The sequence below is a fragment of the Cygnus olor genome, chromosome 1 (genome assembly GCF_009769625.2).
Source record: "Cygnus olor isolate bCygOlo1 chromosome 1, bCygOlo1.pri.v2, whole genome shotgun sequence".
Classification (NCBI taxonomy): Eukaryota; Metazoa; Chordata; class Aves; order Anseriformes; family Anatidae; genus Cygnus; species Cygnus olor.
Window position 1 is genome coordinate 73,179,099 of NC_049169.1, and position 16,336 is coordinate 73,195,434.

Genomic DNA, 16,336 nt, shown 5'->3' on the forward strand with positions numbered 1-16,336 from the left:
ATGCCACTGTGAGAGGTCTGGGCTGCGTGTCAGTGTCATCCAGTTGTGCAGAGCATTATGCCAGCATTGCAGTCAAAGCTGGCTCTGAAATGCAGTTTGGTACAGCATTTAAAGTCGTTTTTATTCAGGGGGAATGATGGGCTTGCTTTGTCTTTCATCATAAAGCTTTAAATGCTGACAGGTTCATTGGCTGGCTGTGAGTACTGCACCCTTCCTTTTAGGGACCTGCTTGATAAGAACATAAATAATGTGAACTGTGGACTTTCCAGCTGCTGATTTTCTGTCTGGAATCCCTTCCCATGCTATATTTGCTCTCCTCAACCTCCTTGAAAATAAAGCTCTGAGGGTATTTTTGGCCAAAGCCCTGAACTGAGAGGGTTTTGGTTATGCCTGAAATGGCTGTGTAGTGTTCTAAGACGCTTAATTTCTTTGTGTCCTTCTGCCTTCCAGGGATGAATTGCCCTGTCTTCAGTGTGGCATAATGTGCTTGGTGGAGGTGTGACTTGCTACATACTGGAACTTATAATTAAAAAGGAGGAAAAAAAAGCAGTAGGTAGGTCTGAATAATGTCTTGAACTGTGGCTGATTGTTAATGGAGCTGTAGTGAGGCTCCTGGGAGGCAGCTGGTTCAGGAATAAGAGAGCTGTCAAAAACTGCTCTCACCACACACTGGGGATCTGCAATTCTAGTGTTTATAGGTGCCAGTCAAGAGGCCAGACCCTGCAGAAAGCCCAGCATTCCTATCAATAATGAAGTGCTTCTTCCCTTTGGCTTCCTGTCAGTAGAGGAGATGCTCTGTTTCTCTGGCCTGCTGTTGATAAGGGGAGGGCAGAAGGACATGTTGTTGGCAGAGGGACAGCAGAAAGAGGAACCTTTATCCTTAAAGCCTGAGGATTGCATGGACTTGTTTGTGCAGCAGTGCTCCTCAAAGCTTGTCATGTGAGTAAAGGCAGTGGGATGATTCATGTGCCAAATGATCTTGATGAGTAAATCCTGGAAATAAGTAGGTCGCTGGCCTTCTGGAGAGAAGGAAAGGACGGGGGCATATGCTAAGTGCTCGTGCACATGAGCGTTGTGAAAATATGACAGGAACGTGAAGACCTCAGTGGGAAAACGTAGGCAGAAGGATGAAGCACGGCAAAATAAATGTTTGGAAAGCCAACTGGGTTAAAACAAGAATTAAAAAGAATTACAAATAATTCAGACTTGAAAGTACTAAATTCAGGCCTTAACTTCATCATAGTGTGGTAACTATTTTAATTAAATTATAATATTCAAAAAGGATACATTTGTTTCTGGACCTCTGAAGAAAGTGCACCCGCTGAGTAGGTAGAAATATCTGCTGAGGATTTGCTGCACTACAGAACTAGTTTGACAGGAGTAACTTGGATGCAGAACAAAAATACATTCTTCATTCATGTTTGTAACTGGTGCTAGTTTGGTGACTTGTCCCCTCAAAGCTGAGAGACTACAAAAGCTGGGAAGCGTTGTTTTCTTTTGATGTGTGAATAACAAGAAGGTATGTAAATCGCTTCTGTTCTTCTGAAAGCTTGAGGGACACATGCAAACAGTCAAATTCACTAACTTACAGATAAGTTCCCCTGTAATGGGTTAATTTATTATACATATGTATTGCTAAACTTTATTTTTATTCAACACATTTAGAAGGTTTTTTCAGTTTAAAATATTCTTTTATTAATTGTACCTTAATATTTGTACAAGTGTTTTTGTCCTGTTGATAAAACCTTTTGCAGCTAAGAATGGGAAATGTTCAATGAGGATGAATATTCAAATTCTGAACAAGTATGTTACTGTAAGTAACTTAAAAATAGTAAAATTAAAAGAAAAATTAAAAAAAGAAGTGCATGGAGTAGCTTCCTAATAAGTAAAAATATCGCAGTGTTCCAGCCAGGAAGAATCTGTTTTTCCTTCTAGGAAAGGTTCTAGGAAGTACGAATGCAACACAAGATTAAAATAGATTATTTGAATCTGAGTTAAGTAAGTATATTTTGAAGTCAATGATGTAACCAGCTTACCCAGGGTATTGAACCTCAGATCCACTGGAAAAATTTGAGCAAACAGCAAGCATATTTCAATGAGAAAACATGTATAATTATTTTTTAAGGTAGAAGGGGAAGATACGTTTAAAGCTGCTTTCTTTTTTTTTTTTTTTTTTTTGCTTATATGGGAAAACTAGCTAGGAGAAAATTCTGAAGTCAAGCGTGCCTGTGTACATCTGACCTGACCTGTAGTACAGCTTGGACATGGATGCTGGTGGAAAAGCTGTAGACCATGCTGGAGCCCCTTCTGAGACCCCATCGTGTTGGTGCTGGGGTGGGAAGGGGTGTCTGTTTGTTCAGCAGCCCTGCGTGCAGGACCAATGAGGTGAGGGATGTGCTCTCTAGATCCTGTGAGGGATCCCCTCGCTCTCTATTGCAGCAAGGAGCAGGGCCAGCCACATAAGAGGAGCCAGCGGTGCTCATCTGCAATGGGCCTCAGCAACCAGCATCCATGCGAGGAATGCTGTTTATACTCCCAGTACATCAGGCGTGTGCAAATCTGGTGGAGGGTAGCTCTGTGTGCTTGCTTCAGGGCTGGAGTGAGTAATCTTATAAACCAGGGTGTAGCACTGGTCTTTAAGGTAGCATCTCTTGCTGTAATGCATCAGTGAGGACAAAGTGGGGGAAGGCGGATGCAGGGAAGTGTACTTTCACTGAAGGACAGGGTATTTAAGAATATTAACTTAGGATCAAGCCTGTAATGTCTGCTTCCTTCTCATCTACTTTTTAAAGTATCACCTTATGACAGCCATATAAGACAGCTTCTGGACTCTCAGGAAGCTGATTGCATCTGTTTCCTACTGACTACTGTGCTGTGGAGAATGGCAGTCTGGGGTACAACCTCAGGGCTGCAGCCCCCCAGAGTAAATAATCATTTTCTTAATTTTTTTTTTAGTTATTCATTTAAATTTCTATTTTGCTGGTTTATTAGAACCCTGCTGAAACTGTTGGAGCTAATGGCCTGTCAGGCTTTCCATTGCATGTCAGTGTTTTCAAGGAATTTGTAACTTGACTATGAAAGCTAGCTTCTGGCAGGAGCTTGACAGACATCATCCCAGATCAATAATATGATGTTATCTTTCTATTATGGGTTTTACATATTTTTGACCAGCTGGGTTATTAGTTTATTCTTTTTTTAATGGAGATGGTTTAGGGATTTCCATGTCCTGCTCAAGAATATAAATGTTCAATTTATAAGAGTCAGACTGGAGATGTTGCAGTAAGGAGGCAGATTGAAACAACAACAAAAAAAATCGACAGCTAAAACCAAAATACCCTTTAGATCTCTGTTGCCCCCAACTAAATAGGCAGTTTTTAAAACAAGGCATGCTGCTGTTTGTTGCTGGCTGCTCTCTCTTTCTCTCTCTTTTTTTTTTTTTTTTTTTTTTTAAGATGAGTCTTGTAGAGCTGAATTACCAGTCTGGAAGCCTGACAATGGGAGTAGTTTTAAAATCCCGATCTCTATGGATGTAGTTCTAGTTAATAACTCTTCAGTTTTGTTGTTCTAGCAGTATATTGCATTAATCTTTAAAGGGACTACTGGTTGCAAATCTATTTTGAAGTCTGGGTTCTGTTTTGACCTTTGAAATGGATGGGAGCTCTGGTTTTGGGATTGAAGTACAGTTTGCCATTACAGTTCAAGATGGATCTTCTAAGGATTTAACAGTATATGTTAGGATTCTTTCCAAAGAAATGAAAAACTGTATTTCCTGAAGGATGAAAGGATGAAACATGTGGGTCTCCCTCCTCATCTTCTGTGTTCAGAATGAACTGATCAATAGAAAAACTCAGAGGATGCAAACTTTGCAATAGTTCAAATACACCGTGTTAAATTTAGGCTACACCTGTGGAAAAGCAAACCCCTGCAACTAACTGATTGATTATTGCTGCATCTAGTTACCCTTGTGAATGGGATAAATAGGAGCAGGGTATCAGCACAATGATATTATTATCATGAAGTGAAAGTATGCAAAGAGTACCACTGTGCTGCTCTTTTACAGGAGTTGTGGTAACCTGAGCATGCTGCAGCAGTTCTGTTGACTGATGTTGCTAAGATGCAGCAACAGTCCTGAGTGGTTTTTCCTCTGAATTCTTACCATTTAAAGGATGACTACTGCATGTAAGGATTTATAGGGTTTTCTGCCAACCTGCTTTAGAAGGTTTTAAAACTGAGGTTTGTGTTGTTTGGTTTTGCTTGGTGTCTCAGTGTGCTGGTTCAACACAGAAGTTGAACCCTGAGAACAGTATTCTTTATTTTCCTTTTCAAACGTGAAGTTAAAGATTAAACGAGGGTAGGAGAACTGTAACTTTCCAGGTGTTCCAGAACTATGTTTGAGGCCACCCAATCTATTGTACTGTCTGGTATCCTTCATGGGAAGTTGCATCGTTGGACTCTGTCTTTCCCGCTTTAACCATAACATGCTCACTCAGCCTCGCTGAGGCTGCCCCTGGCTTTGATGTCAGTTTTTGGGTGATGAAAATCTTTACAGCTCAATTGTGACCTAGCTTTTCATGAGCTACCACACGGAGGAGAGAGGCCCTATATCGATAATTGCCAGAGGCCTCCTCCACAGCTGGATTCTCAGTTTCAGGAGGCTTGCATTAAGCATTGCTGCAGCTTTATCAGTCCATTTTGGCTATGGAGTGTCAGGTCTTCTGTAGAAAGATGAGCAGTGCTAAGCCTTTGTATGCTTGGGTGGTGCTTCTCTTGATAAGGTGGATGTGGAGAGTGCATTACTTCCAATTATCTGTATTTGGAAATAATACAGGTAGTTCTAGTTCCAGTCTCTGTATATCTAACTACCAAGTATGGGTAAACGAGGAAAAGTGTGTTGGGATGTGGCGTAATGACCACACGGACACCAGGGTTCTTTTAAGATCAATAACTTCAACTTACTTTATTGATGACAATAACTTCAACTTCTATTATTGAGGACATAACTTCAACTAACTACTTTACTGAGGACAGGCTCCCGTCTTATACCATTAGCTCTACAGCAGTACTTTTCCACTAACTATTCATTGGTTAACAACTTTGCCTGGCAACAGCAAACATTTAGAAACTTCCATGTCTTAAGGGTTGGAGAACAAGTAGTTTGAGACAGCAGGGTGTCTCCTGAATCACCCTTCCTTGTTCCTTCTAAACTCTTTACATTCTTCATGGCCTCATCGTTAAGAGTCCGATGTTATCACCAACCATGGGGCATGTTGACCCCCATGGCAGTACTCCCACATTGGGACTTCTGGGGTCTGTCCCACAGAGTTCCATCTAATCAGCTGGTACTTGAGAGGTGGATTAAAATACCAGTGAAGCTAGAGCTGGTTTTGTACTGTGAAGAGTTTGATTTAATGGCATGTAGATGCTGAAACACCCTCACGGTGAGGGAAATGTTTTGAAATGGATTTACAGTAGTCTAAGGGACGTGAAAGATTTCACCAGAAATGTGTTCGTTTGCTTGTCTGTCTGTTCAGAGAACAAATACAGCAGTTCTTGAATGCCTAACAATGTTATATTTATAGTAAAGAGCATGTTCACTAACCTGCTTTAAAGGGCCTTTGGAGGTGGTTTTAAATTTCTGTAAATGGCAGTGCTCTGCAATTCACAGGGTGTTTGGTGTGATTTTAAGTAATCAGTTTTAAGGAGATGAATTTTTTCCCTCCTGAGTGCCATTCCTGCTCAGTTGCTACCTGCACCCATCTTTCCCAAAACAAAGCAGCAAGCTCATCGTGGCGTGTCGTTGAGATAAAAGCTCTATGTAAACCCACGCGGCTTTCTAAATAATCATAATACAAAGCTTTATACACTTCATAGAAATGCTTAAATTCTTTTTTGCTTGGTTTTAATGGGAAGCTTAATTCTGTGTAAATAATGAAGATCTGAATGTGTGACCTGTGTTTTCATAACAAGGGTGATTAAACTCTGTAGTCAAAGCACCATGTGAATTGTTAACAGGCCATGTTTTATGTGAATAAATTGTCACGTTATGGGTCAGAGAAAAGGCTAGCAATAAATATGTGAACTAATTTCATCCTCTTTATCTTTCGATCCTATAAGTACAGATTACATTGTGCCGCATTCTTTTGTCTGACTAGTTAGATATTCATATGGGAATAGTTCATAGGCAGCATTTTTTTTGCTTTCAATTAAAAATGTAACGGATGGAAAGATGTGCATGAGGTGCTTGTGAATGAAGGTGTCTTTAAAATGTTGCAGAATCAGAATAACTGTTGTGAAATATTTTACTTCTATTCAACAACTGTCAGGCTAGTTCATTTGTTGAGATGTATGTGTATACATATGTATAATTCCACACATTGTTCCTATGACAAGATTTAAAAAAACAAATTGCAGAAGAAGGATGGATTTAGTACCTGTTCTGTGTTTCCTTGCTCCTGGCTGCTCCTAGAAGTCAGTGAAAAAGCAGTTGATCCTAACATTTAAAAAAAAAAAAAGACAATGTGAGATCCAAAGCACATTCTTTGCTGTTCCTTAAATTTTGTGGGTTTGTATTTATTTAAAAATTAACAATTCTAGGTGGCTCCAATATGAAGCAATTGAAAGCTTTGGCATTGCTTGGAATCCTGTCTGGTGGCTTACCGTGTTCTGCACTGAGGCCTCCTGGTTTGGCTCTGTCGGTGATACTGGAAGGTAGGCCTGGCGCCCAGAGCAGACATGTGTCCCTTCTCTGGAAGCTGTGCTCTGCTCTGTGCAGGGCAGTCCGTGCCACTGGCTAGGGTGGCCAGGAGCATTGTCTTCAGACAGCAATATTTTACAGCCAGAAATGTTTTTCCAGTGTCACTAGGGGTAGAAGGCTGTCATCTACCTGATGTTTGCTTGGGACTCTGAGTCCTCAAGCAACCTGAGGTTTTATCATTATCTTTGTTTTTACTGGATGTTTCTGACCCTACCTAAAGAGGGGGAGGAATGAGCCATTCTCTAGACTAGAACCCAACTGAGGTCTGTAACCCTGCATAGAACAAGGCTGCACCAAAAATTAACAGAGAACTTCAGAGATAGGGGTTTAGTTTCCATGCTTCTGTGGATTTTGCGTGTAGTTTTGGGGCACTCTCTGTGCTTGTGTTCCACATCTGTTATGGGGTGATAAGTCATTGCCTCAGAGGGAAAACTCTCCTGTGGTTGACAGTTCTTCCAGTATCTTAGGTTCAAAGCGTGGCTGGGATCTGAGAGCCCTCTCCATCAGCAGCGCCCTGGAGGAGGGGAATAGGGGTGGAGTGTGCTGTTTGTCTGGCATGGATGGTCCTCTGCAGCTCTGAGCTGCCTGGTGTGGCAGAAAGCAGAGGGCTAACAGGTTGTATACTGCAGCATTCAGGGATTTAAAGGCTTTATTTCCTGTCTGAGGAAGAACAATGCCTGTAAATAATACTTAATTTTGCTTTATTAACAAAACCCGTAAACATGAGGCTGTTGTTGTTTTTTTTTTTTTTTTTTTTTTTGGGGGGTGGGGGTCAAAACTTGAATTGTGAGTTTTCTGGCCTGAATTATTCCGTATTCCTGTGTACATGCCTGAGGTGAAGAAAACTACGGGCTCAAATTCCTGTCTTGGGGTGTTTTGAAACAGGCAAAAGGGAAGCATAGGCATGTTCCTCTTCCTAGTTTCTTGGCAAGAAACTTTAAAATGAGTCATAAATGTTTCTGCAGCAAAATGCTGTGAGAAACACAGCAATTAAAAATGTAACGCTGAGCTTGTACTTGGTTGTCACTGTCTCTTAAGCCTGAGGTTTAGGGTATTTTCTAAAACTTACAAAACACACAAGGGCTTGGGGGTGGAATCTGGATTTCTGTGACTGTCCGAAGCCTTTATGCATCTCTTCAAATGTACGGTCTATGCTGCAGTGCTATGATTGATTGGAAGAATATTAAGGTATATATTCTTTATTAGAGAACTGTTCTGACAGCATAGAAAGGCAGTGAACTCTGTGATCAAAATCCCATGGCAGGGTGTTTGTAAGGTAGCTATTGGCCAGTGGTAGGGAAAGGCAGAAAAAGACATTGCCCTCTTGTGCTTTTGCTCAGGAATTTTCTAAATCAGACCTTTCTTTCTCAACTCACATGCTCCTACTTGAGACCTTGTAACTGTCATGGGATAGAGGTAGTGATTTCTCAACAGATGAACGTTGCAACTGCTTTTTGTTTTATAAACCGTGTTTCTTAACTATTTTTAAATCCAGTGAGAGTGGCTGTGTGGGTGCTAAGGAGATGTGATGGCTGGGAGAGAGACCCAGGGTGGGAGAGAAGGCAGAAGAAACAGAGCAGAAGTGTCTAACCACAGTCACGTTATGGGTCAGAGAAAAAGCTAGGAAGTCTCTTAACTGTTTAGTCCAGTATCATATTCCCTGGACACCAGTTTTGTACGCTTGTGCAGGCCTGCCAGTTCCATAGGAATTAGTAGTTGTGCAAAGGCCTGGAGGAGAAATTAGAATGGTGATGCTAATAGAAAAGAGCAATGGAAAGAGATGGCATGTTTTCCGCAGCTAACTTGTTAATGGTAGGTTAAAATTCCATTAATTAAACCTAATAATTAAACCTAATAGCAGCTTTGTGGTAGTTGCTGTTTATCTGAGGTTGTAGGGTGCTGTACTCGGGGCTTTCAAGGAGTAATACCTTTCCTCACACTCACAAGTTGGCTGTAGCACAAAAGGCTGGTGTGCTGTAATGGGGATTGATGGTCCTCAGATATGCCCTTCTGCCAGTGTCGACAGGCCACCCAGAGGCTGATTTCTTGCCCCTTTGGGCAGTCTCACAGTGAGGTGATATGCTGGTGGAGGAAACCTTTTCCTTCTTTGTATGGATGTGGTGTGTTTAAAGAGAGGGGCCTACCTCTGCAGTCAGAGGAGGCTTCCTAGGGGCTGTAAGTGGCAGAGACTCTTCATTTTTAGCTGAACAGGTAAAAGTATTATCTGAGAAGTCTGTGTCAATGATAGGAAGGCTAAAGGTAGATCTGCCAAATGAACTAAAATATCTAGGCATTAGCAAAGGCATTCAATTTGTTGGGCATAACATTCAATACCACTTTGCTTTATTATGAAGACTTTAGGAAAGCCACCCTAAGGAGGCTTGATCTTTTTTTAATATTATTTTCCCCACTGGTTAAAGGGGACTGGCAGTGCGAGATGACTTCCTGAATTTGTAACTCCACAGGTTTGTAGCATAGTCACTAGGCATGGATTGCCTTGAAATCAATACTTGCTTGGCTGCATCTAGATTTCACGCCCTTTTTAATGGGTGTCTTGTCTTGCCTCTGTCTGTTTTCTGGATGAGCATTAAGCTGGAGATGCTGTGCTTGCTGGGAAAAAATCACGTCTAATTTATTAATTTAGTGCCTTTAATTGGTTGTCTTTCTTGTGAGCTCTAGAACACAGTTTTCTCCTGTAAGTACTACTAATCTATGTGATTCTAGGTTCAGGCTGTTAGGCAAGAACTATTTGGAATTTATGTGAAAAGACACATGGTAGGTGATTAGCAGACTCATGCTGAGAGGATTTGAGAGGCTTGTTTTTTGCATAAGATCAATTTTGCAATCTTGATAATTTTTCTGTGCCATGAGTGAGGGTCAGGCCTTTCTTCTAGTCCTGCATGAGCTCTGCACTGAGAAGATATAAAGAACAGGGTAGAAGAGGAGAAAGTTTTGTGGAAGGACATGCATGTGTCCAAAAACTAGTTGCATAGAATCTCTGCTTTTGAGTTTAGCTTGTGAAAAACACGTGTTCACAGAAGCTGGCATTACTTAGTTTTGGAGCTGTGATAGTTCTTGATAGTTCCTGTGCTTAATGCAGTCAAAAGAGCAAGTCAGATATTTGAAATGATAAGGGAACTGATACAAACTGGTGTTTTGCCACAGATCGGTTCCATTGCATGTGATCATTTTCAATGCTATAGACAGGAAGAGTTTCAAAGAAGGGCAGCAGAGTTCTTAAGATTGGAGTTGATGATCTTGAAGATCTTTTCCAACTGAAATGTTTCTCTGATTCTTATGGAGATGGTTCCATGCAAGGGATGTTTGAATTGGTAGACTAGGACTTCTCAACCTGCTAAAGGGATTCTTCAGGTCTTGTGCACAGAGCTGGTTCAGGAAGAGGTTAAATTATGAATTTTATTAATTATGAAGAGGTTAAATTATGAATTTTTTGATGTTCTCTCAGTACGTGCAAAGAGAACTCTAGACAGTCGATGAAAATTATGCTAATAACTGATGTCTGAATAGATCTCAAGTATCTTTTCCTATGTTTCCATTGATGCTCTTAGGCTTATCTATGCTTATGCTGCCTCATGATCTGCAAAAATGAGAACTCATTTAATCTAAGAATAGCTTAGGGCATTTTTTATTTAATTACAGATTAAGCATTTGGAGGATTTTTTTTTTTATGAACGGATCTGTCTAAATGAAAATATTGCCTCCATCCTGACAGATGGAGTAGAGTCAAGCAGGGCTGCTAAGTGACTTACTTGAACTACACAGAGTTGGTGGAAGGGGAGGAGACAAACCTCTTCTGGGTTTTTTTGACTTCATTTTTTCCTGGAATTCTAGCTTTTTGGATAAAATCCCTGATTCGTACAAAGGGCAACATACTGCGTTTGGTTTCTCTGTTAATATGCTTATGAGGATCACTTCAATCCATGGAGTTGTTTTTTTTGTCAGTCATTTCCTTTGCCAAAGGTGCATCTTCAGTAACGTTAGGCAAGCATTATTAAAAGTGAGCAAATCCCAGATTTCATGCATCCCGTACAAAACAGAATCCTTTGGGAACACTTAACTTGTTTACGAAGTGTGTAAACAAGCTCCTCAGGAATGGTCAGGTGCTATGGAAGTGCTGTCTTACTCTGCTCCCCATGATTTTATCTCCTTTTGACTGGAGGCTTTTCTGTCATGATTTAGTTGTGCAACAGTGTTGTGCCTTCTCCCTCCCACCTTTTGCTATCAGACCTAAATTAAACGTTGAAACAGAACCTTTGGTTCCTAAGCCATTAAACCCTGCTCTCTGCTTTTCCTTGTATGTTGTATTCTGGCCCTGTGGAGGTTTTCAAGGCCAGAACCTCTTTCGTTTGCTTCTTCCTTCCTGTCCTTTCTGTGAGCTCTAGAACACGTGTTTCTCCCATAGGTGCTACTTATCTATGCAATTCCTGATCCAGGCTTTTAGGGAAGAACTATTTGGAATAAATGTGGAAAGACATATGGTAGGTGATTAGCAGACTCATGCTGAGAGGATTTGAGAGGCTGTCATCCCCAGCTGTGTCCACCCCATTGTTTGCTGGAGGTGACTGCGTACACAACACAGGTTGCAGCATGGTCACTGGGTCTGTTCCTCAGGTGCTTACAGCCTGGCAGACTTACAGAAAGAAATCAATGTCAGTTCACATCAATACTCCAAGCCTACAGCTGTTTTGGTGCAAATCCAACATTGATTCTGTGTTCCCTTCTGCAAGGACAGTCATTTATGGTAGAATAAGGAACCATCAGCCACAGATGACAATCTCTGTTTTTTTTTTTGCCAACAGTAAGCATCTAAGTGTATTGGAGTCACCCTTTTGTGCACCCATGGTGAAAAGGTGATATGTACATGTGTTCTTTCCAATCCCAAGATTATCTGCACTGGTGCTTAGGAACTGAACCAGTTCAGAAGAAAATTTGTGATCCAGATACTGCACTAGGCTATTATCTGTAGGTGTTGTGCTAGAGGAAAGCTTCTCCCCCCCCCCCCCCCCCCCCAAGTTTTCTTCATTATATGTTTTAGTCAAGAGATTAACCTAGCTGTACAATTGTCTCTCAAATGGAAGTGTCTTCCTTATTGAAATTTATCTTCCTGATGCTTCAGGTTTATGAATAATTTTGTCTTTATTCCAGGTGTTATAATTATCCATAGTAATACTTGCAGGAGAGAGAATTTCATTTTGTTTATTTTTTGTTTCTCTAGCTGGGAATCCTCTTTCATGATTTCTCCTATTTTCTTTTCCATATTTTAATTTTACAGAAAATTTCTGACAAATGCTTCCAGTGCTTAAACAGGACAACAGTAATGATGTGGCAGTGATGTGAATGTTAGGCATCTTGACAGCTTGACAACTGATACACTATGAAGAAAGCTCAGCTTTTTACCTGCAGAAAAAAGATGCATATGTCAAAGGTATCGAGATGTCAGATTTCCTACACAAAAGAAAGCTGGGTGGGAGAGCAGATACGAATTGAGGTTTTTAATTTAAGAAGCACAAGTGTTGGGTCTCAGCGGTACCTCTTTTTCCACTTCCCCCTTTAAGGAGGGGAAGTGTTTATCCCTACTCTGTTATACTCCTTGTCTTTCTTCCAATTGCCCTACATGCCCAAGACACCAGCCACTTACTTAATTACATCTGCTCATGTGTATTTTCCAATGAAGTTCTTCTTTCACTAGAAGCTGGAAAGGTTTGGTTCCTTGTTGGTAAAAATAGAAGTACTTTATTTTTCTTGTCTGCTCATCATATGCCAAAAGGCTGTAGAGCAATTGTTATATGTATTTATGGCATTTAATGCTAGATTCCACCCTCTTTAAATTATTTTTCACGTTCTGATCTTTCAAGTGTTCTGAATCTTGGCTAAAAATGGTTGACTAAATAAATTGATTTGTTGCATGTAGCCAGAAGTATTTGTGTCAGAATAGGGTTCAAAGCCTGATGATAGATTCCACATTCTTCCAAAAACAAACAGGAACATCCATGGTTTGATCCATGGTCTCAGATGAAACTGGATGCTAATATACATGGAGGGTAAATGGATGCAGTTTTCACTTTGAGATAGTGCTGTAAATCTGGGCTTTATGGTGAGAAAGCCAACAAAAAGAAGTTAGAAAGCGTAAGATGAATCCTGTTGCTCTTTTTATTGTTTCTGTTGTACCCTATCCTACTTTCCCTGAGGGTGAGTTACAGTTGCTGTAATACAACTTACCAACAAATCGATGTCGCTGTGTGCTATGTAATCTGCAGTTTGGCTACTAGGCAAACAGCCTTATGTTGAGAGCTCTCCCATGTCAGTTCCCTGGTTGTGGACAGTGTCATCACAGTTTGTGTTTTATTCATATTCTGCTTTGTATTTTCAGAGTTGAAGTGTGTCCAGGTAACATTCAAGCTGTGTTCAATAAAAACTCAGTTGGATTTAGGTATTGGAGCATTTACAGACTAAGTCTGTAAAGGAAGTTTGTTTCTGGTACAGTCCCACAGCCAGAAAGCTAAAAAGAAAAAAAGAAAGTATATAGAAAAAAAAAAAAGCCAGAAAGGATATCCTTTCATATCTTATGCATCCTGAGCCTAAGGAATTTTACATAGGTTGTGTAGAGTAATTCTGACATGTAATTCTGGTATCAGTTATGCTGTGAATGGGAAACAGCATTTAGTGTGCCCCAGCAACCAGTGGCAGAACATGCAAGCATCCCCATGTTACACAAGCCTTTACTTGGCACGTTACTCAGTTACTGACATCTAGGCAAGTGTCAAATAGAAAGGGCTGAATAATGCCTTGAAATAGTATCTTAACACCTACAGAATGAGATGAAGGTAGGGATGGCATGCATTTCAGTTTTGTCTTGTTTTTTTCAGTCAATGTAGCTTCCGTTGCATGTGTTGTTATACTAATGGAGGTTTCAGAAACCAACAGAGAAGTACAAAGTCTTGAAAACGGAAAAACAATACAAAAGAACAACAACAACAAAACAGCTGGATACGTTTTTGCAGCTTAAACGAACAATGCAGGCCAAAAGAGAAAGTGCCCCTTATCTTGCTTCCCTGTCAGCAAACAGGGCAGCTTCCTGGGGTAGCTAAAGTAGCCCATAACCAAAAGCAAAGCATCAGTGGGCAATGCAGCCTTTGCTGTGATGTTAGCTCTGCTCTGTGCCATGTGGTGCTTTGAAGTGCTGCTGCTTCTTTCCTTTTCCATGGTTGGTTTTTGAAATTGAGTAAGATTTGAATGCTAGCATCTGAATCACAGAACCATCTAGGTTGGACTAGTTATGTTGGAGGTCTCTTCCAACCTCTGACCTAACACTAACAAGTCCTCCACTAACCCATATCACTAAGTGCTACATCTAAACGTCTCTTAAAGACCTCCAGGGATGGTGACTCAACCACTTCCCTGGGCAGCCCATTCCAATGCCTAACAACCCTTTCAGTAAAGAAGTTCTTCTTAATATCCAACCTAAACCTCCCCTGGCACAACTTTAGCCCATTCCCCCTCGTCCTGTCACCAGGCACGTGGGAGAACAGACCAACCCCCACCTCGCTACAGCCTCCTTTAAGGTACCTGTAGAGAGCGATAAGGTCGCCCCTGAGCCTCCTCTTCTCCAGGCTGAACAATCCTAGCTCCCACAGCCGCTCCTCATAAGACTTGTTCTCCAGACCCCTCATCAGCTTTGTTGCCCTTCTCTGGACATGATCGAGCACCTTGATGTCCTTCCTGTAGTGAGGGGCCCAAAACTGAACACAGTACTCGAGGTGCGGCCTCACCAGAGCCAAGTAGAGGGGGACAATCACTTCCCTAGTCCTGCTGGCCACGCTGTTTCTTATGCAAGCCAGGATGCTGTTGGCCTTCTTGGCCACCTGAGCACACTGCTGGCTCATATTCAGCTGACTATCAACCAATACTCCCAGGTCCTTCTCTGCCAGGCAGCTTTCCAACCACTCATCTCCCAGCCTGTAGCCCTGCTTGGGGTTGTTGTGCCCCAGGTGCAGGACCCGGCACTTGGCCTTGTTGAACTTCATACAGTTGACCTCAGTCCATCGGTCCAGTCTATCCAGATCCTCCTGCAGAGCCTTCCTACCCTCAAGCAGATCGACACACACACCTAACTTGGTGTCGTCTGCAAACTTACTGAGGGTGCACTCGATCCCCTCATCCAGATCATTGATAAAGATATTGAAGAGGACTGGCCCTAGTACTGAGCCCTGGGGGACTCCACTAGTGACCAGCCTCCAACTGGATTTAACTCCATTCACCATGACTCTTTGGGCCCAGCTACCCAGTCAGTTTTTAACCCAACGAAGCGTATGCCACTCCAAGCCATGAGCAGCCAGTTTCTTGAGGAGAATGTTGTGGGAAACGGTGTCCAAAGCCTTACTGAAGTCAAGGTAGACCACATCCACAGCCTTTCCCTCATCCACTAAGCGTGTCACTTTGTCATAGAAGGAGATCAGGTTCATCAAGCAGGACCTGCCTTTCATAAACCCATGCTGACTGGGCCTGATTGCCTGGTTGCCCTGTAAGTGCCACGTGATGACATTCAAGATAATCTGCTCCATGAGCTTCCCTGGCACCGAAGTCAAACTAACAGGCCTATAGTTCCACGGGTCCACCCTCCAGCCCTTCTTGTAGATGGGCATCACATTTGCTAGCTGTCAGTCGACTGGGACTTCCCCTGAGAGCCAGGACTGCTGATAAATGATGGAAAGCGGCTTGGCCAGTTCTTCTGCCAGTTCTCTCAGTACCCTCAGGTGGATCCCATCCGGCCCCATCGACTTGCATACATCCAAGTGCTGTAGCAGGTCACCAACCATTTCTTCATGGATTGTGAGGGCCACATTCTGCTCCCCTTCCACCAGCTCAGGGTACTGGGTATCCAGAGAACAACTGGTCTTGCCGCTCTTTAGTGGTAAAGCAGGCATTAAGTACCTCAGCCTTTTCCTCATCTCTCATCACTAAGCTTCCCCCCGCATCCAGTAAAGGATGGAGATTCTCCTTAGTCGTCCTTTGTGTTGATGGATTTATAAAAACATTTTCTGTTATCTTTAACAGCAGTAGCCAGATTGAGCTCCAGATGAGCTTTGGCCTTTCTAATTTTGTCCCTGCACAGCCTTACAACATCCTTACAGTCCTCCTGAGTGGCCTGCCCTCTTTTCCAAAGGTCATAAACCCTCTTTTTTTTCCTAAGGTGTAGTCATAACTCTCTGTTCAGCCAGGCCGGTCTTCTTCTGCGTCGGCTTGTCTTTGGGCACGTGGGGACAGACCACTCCTGAGCCATTAAGATTTCCTTCTTGAAGAGTGCCCAGCCTTCCTGGACTCCTCTGCCCTTCAGAACTGCTTCCCAAGGGACTCTGCCAACCAGTGTCCTGAACAGCTCAAAGTCTGCCCTCCAGAAGTCCGATACAGTGGTTTTACTGGTCCCCTTCCTGACTTTGCCAAGAGTAGAGGACTCTACCATTTCGTGGTCACTCTGCCCAAGACAGCTCTCAACCACCACATCTCCCACCAGTCCCTCTCTGTTTGTGAACAGAAGGTCTACTGGGGCACGTCCCCTGTTAA

General features: G+C 42.2%; 1 protein-coding gene across 10 annotated transcripts in view; it reads left to right on the plus strand.

Moving 5' to 3' along the window:
- Positions 1 to 16,336, plus strand: part of KIAA0930 (KIAA0930 ortholog) — a 63,909-nt gene that overhangs the window by 2,998 nt on the left and 44,575 nt on the right. For 4 of the 10 annotated variants that reach the window (XM_040565167.1, XM_040565181.1, XM_040565177.1 and 1 more), the window contains exon 2: positions 6,595 to 6,708. The exons of the other annotated variants lie outside the window; for them this stretch is intronic. In XM_040565167.1, the coding sequence (XP_040421101.1) occupies positions 6,595 to 6,708 (114 nt within the window). The remainder of the gene's footprint in view (positions 1 to 6,594; positions 6,709 to 16,336) is intronic. 10 annotated transcript variants of the gene reach the window in all.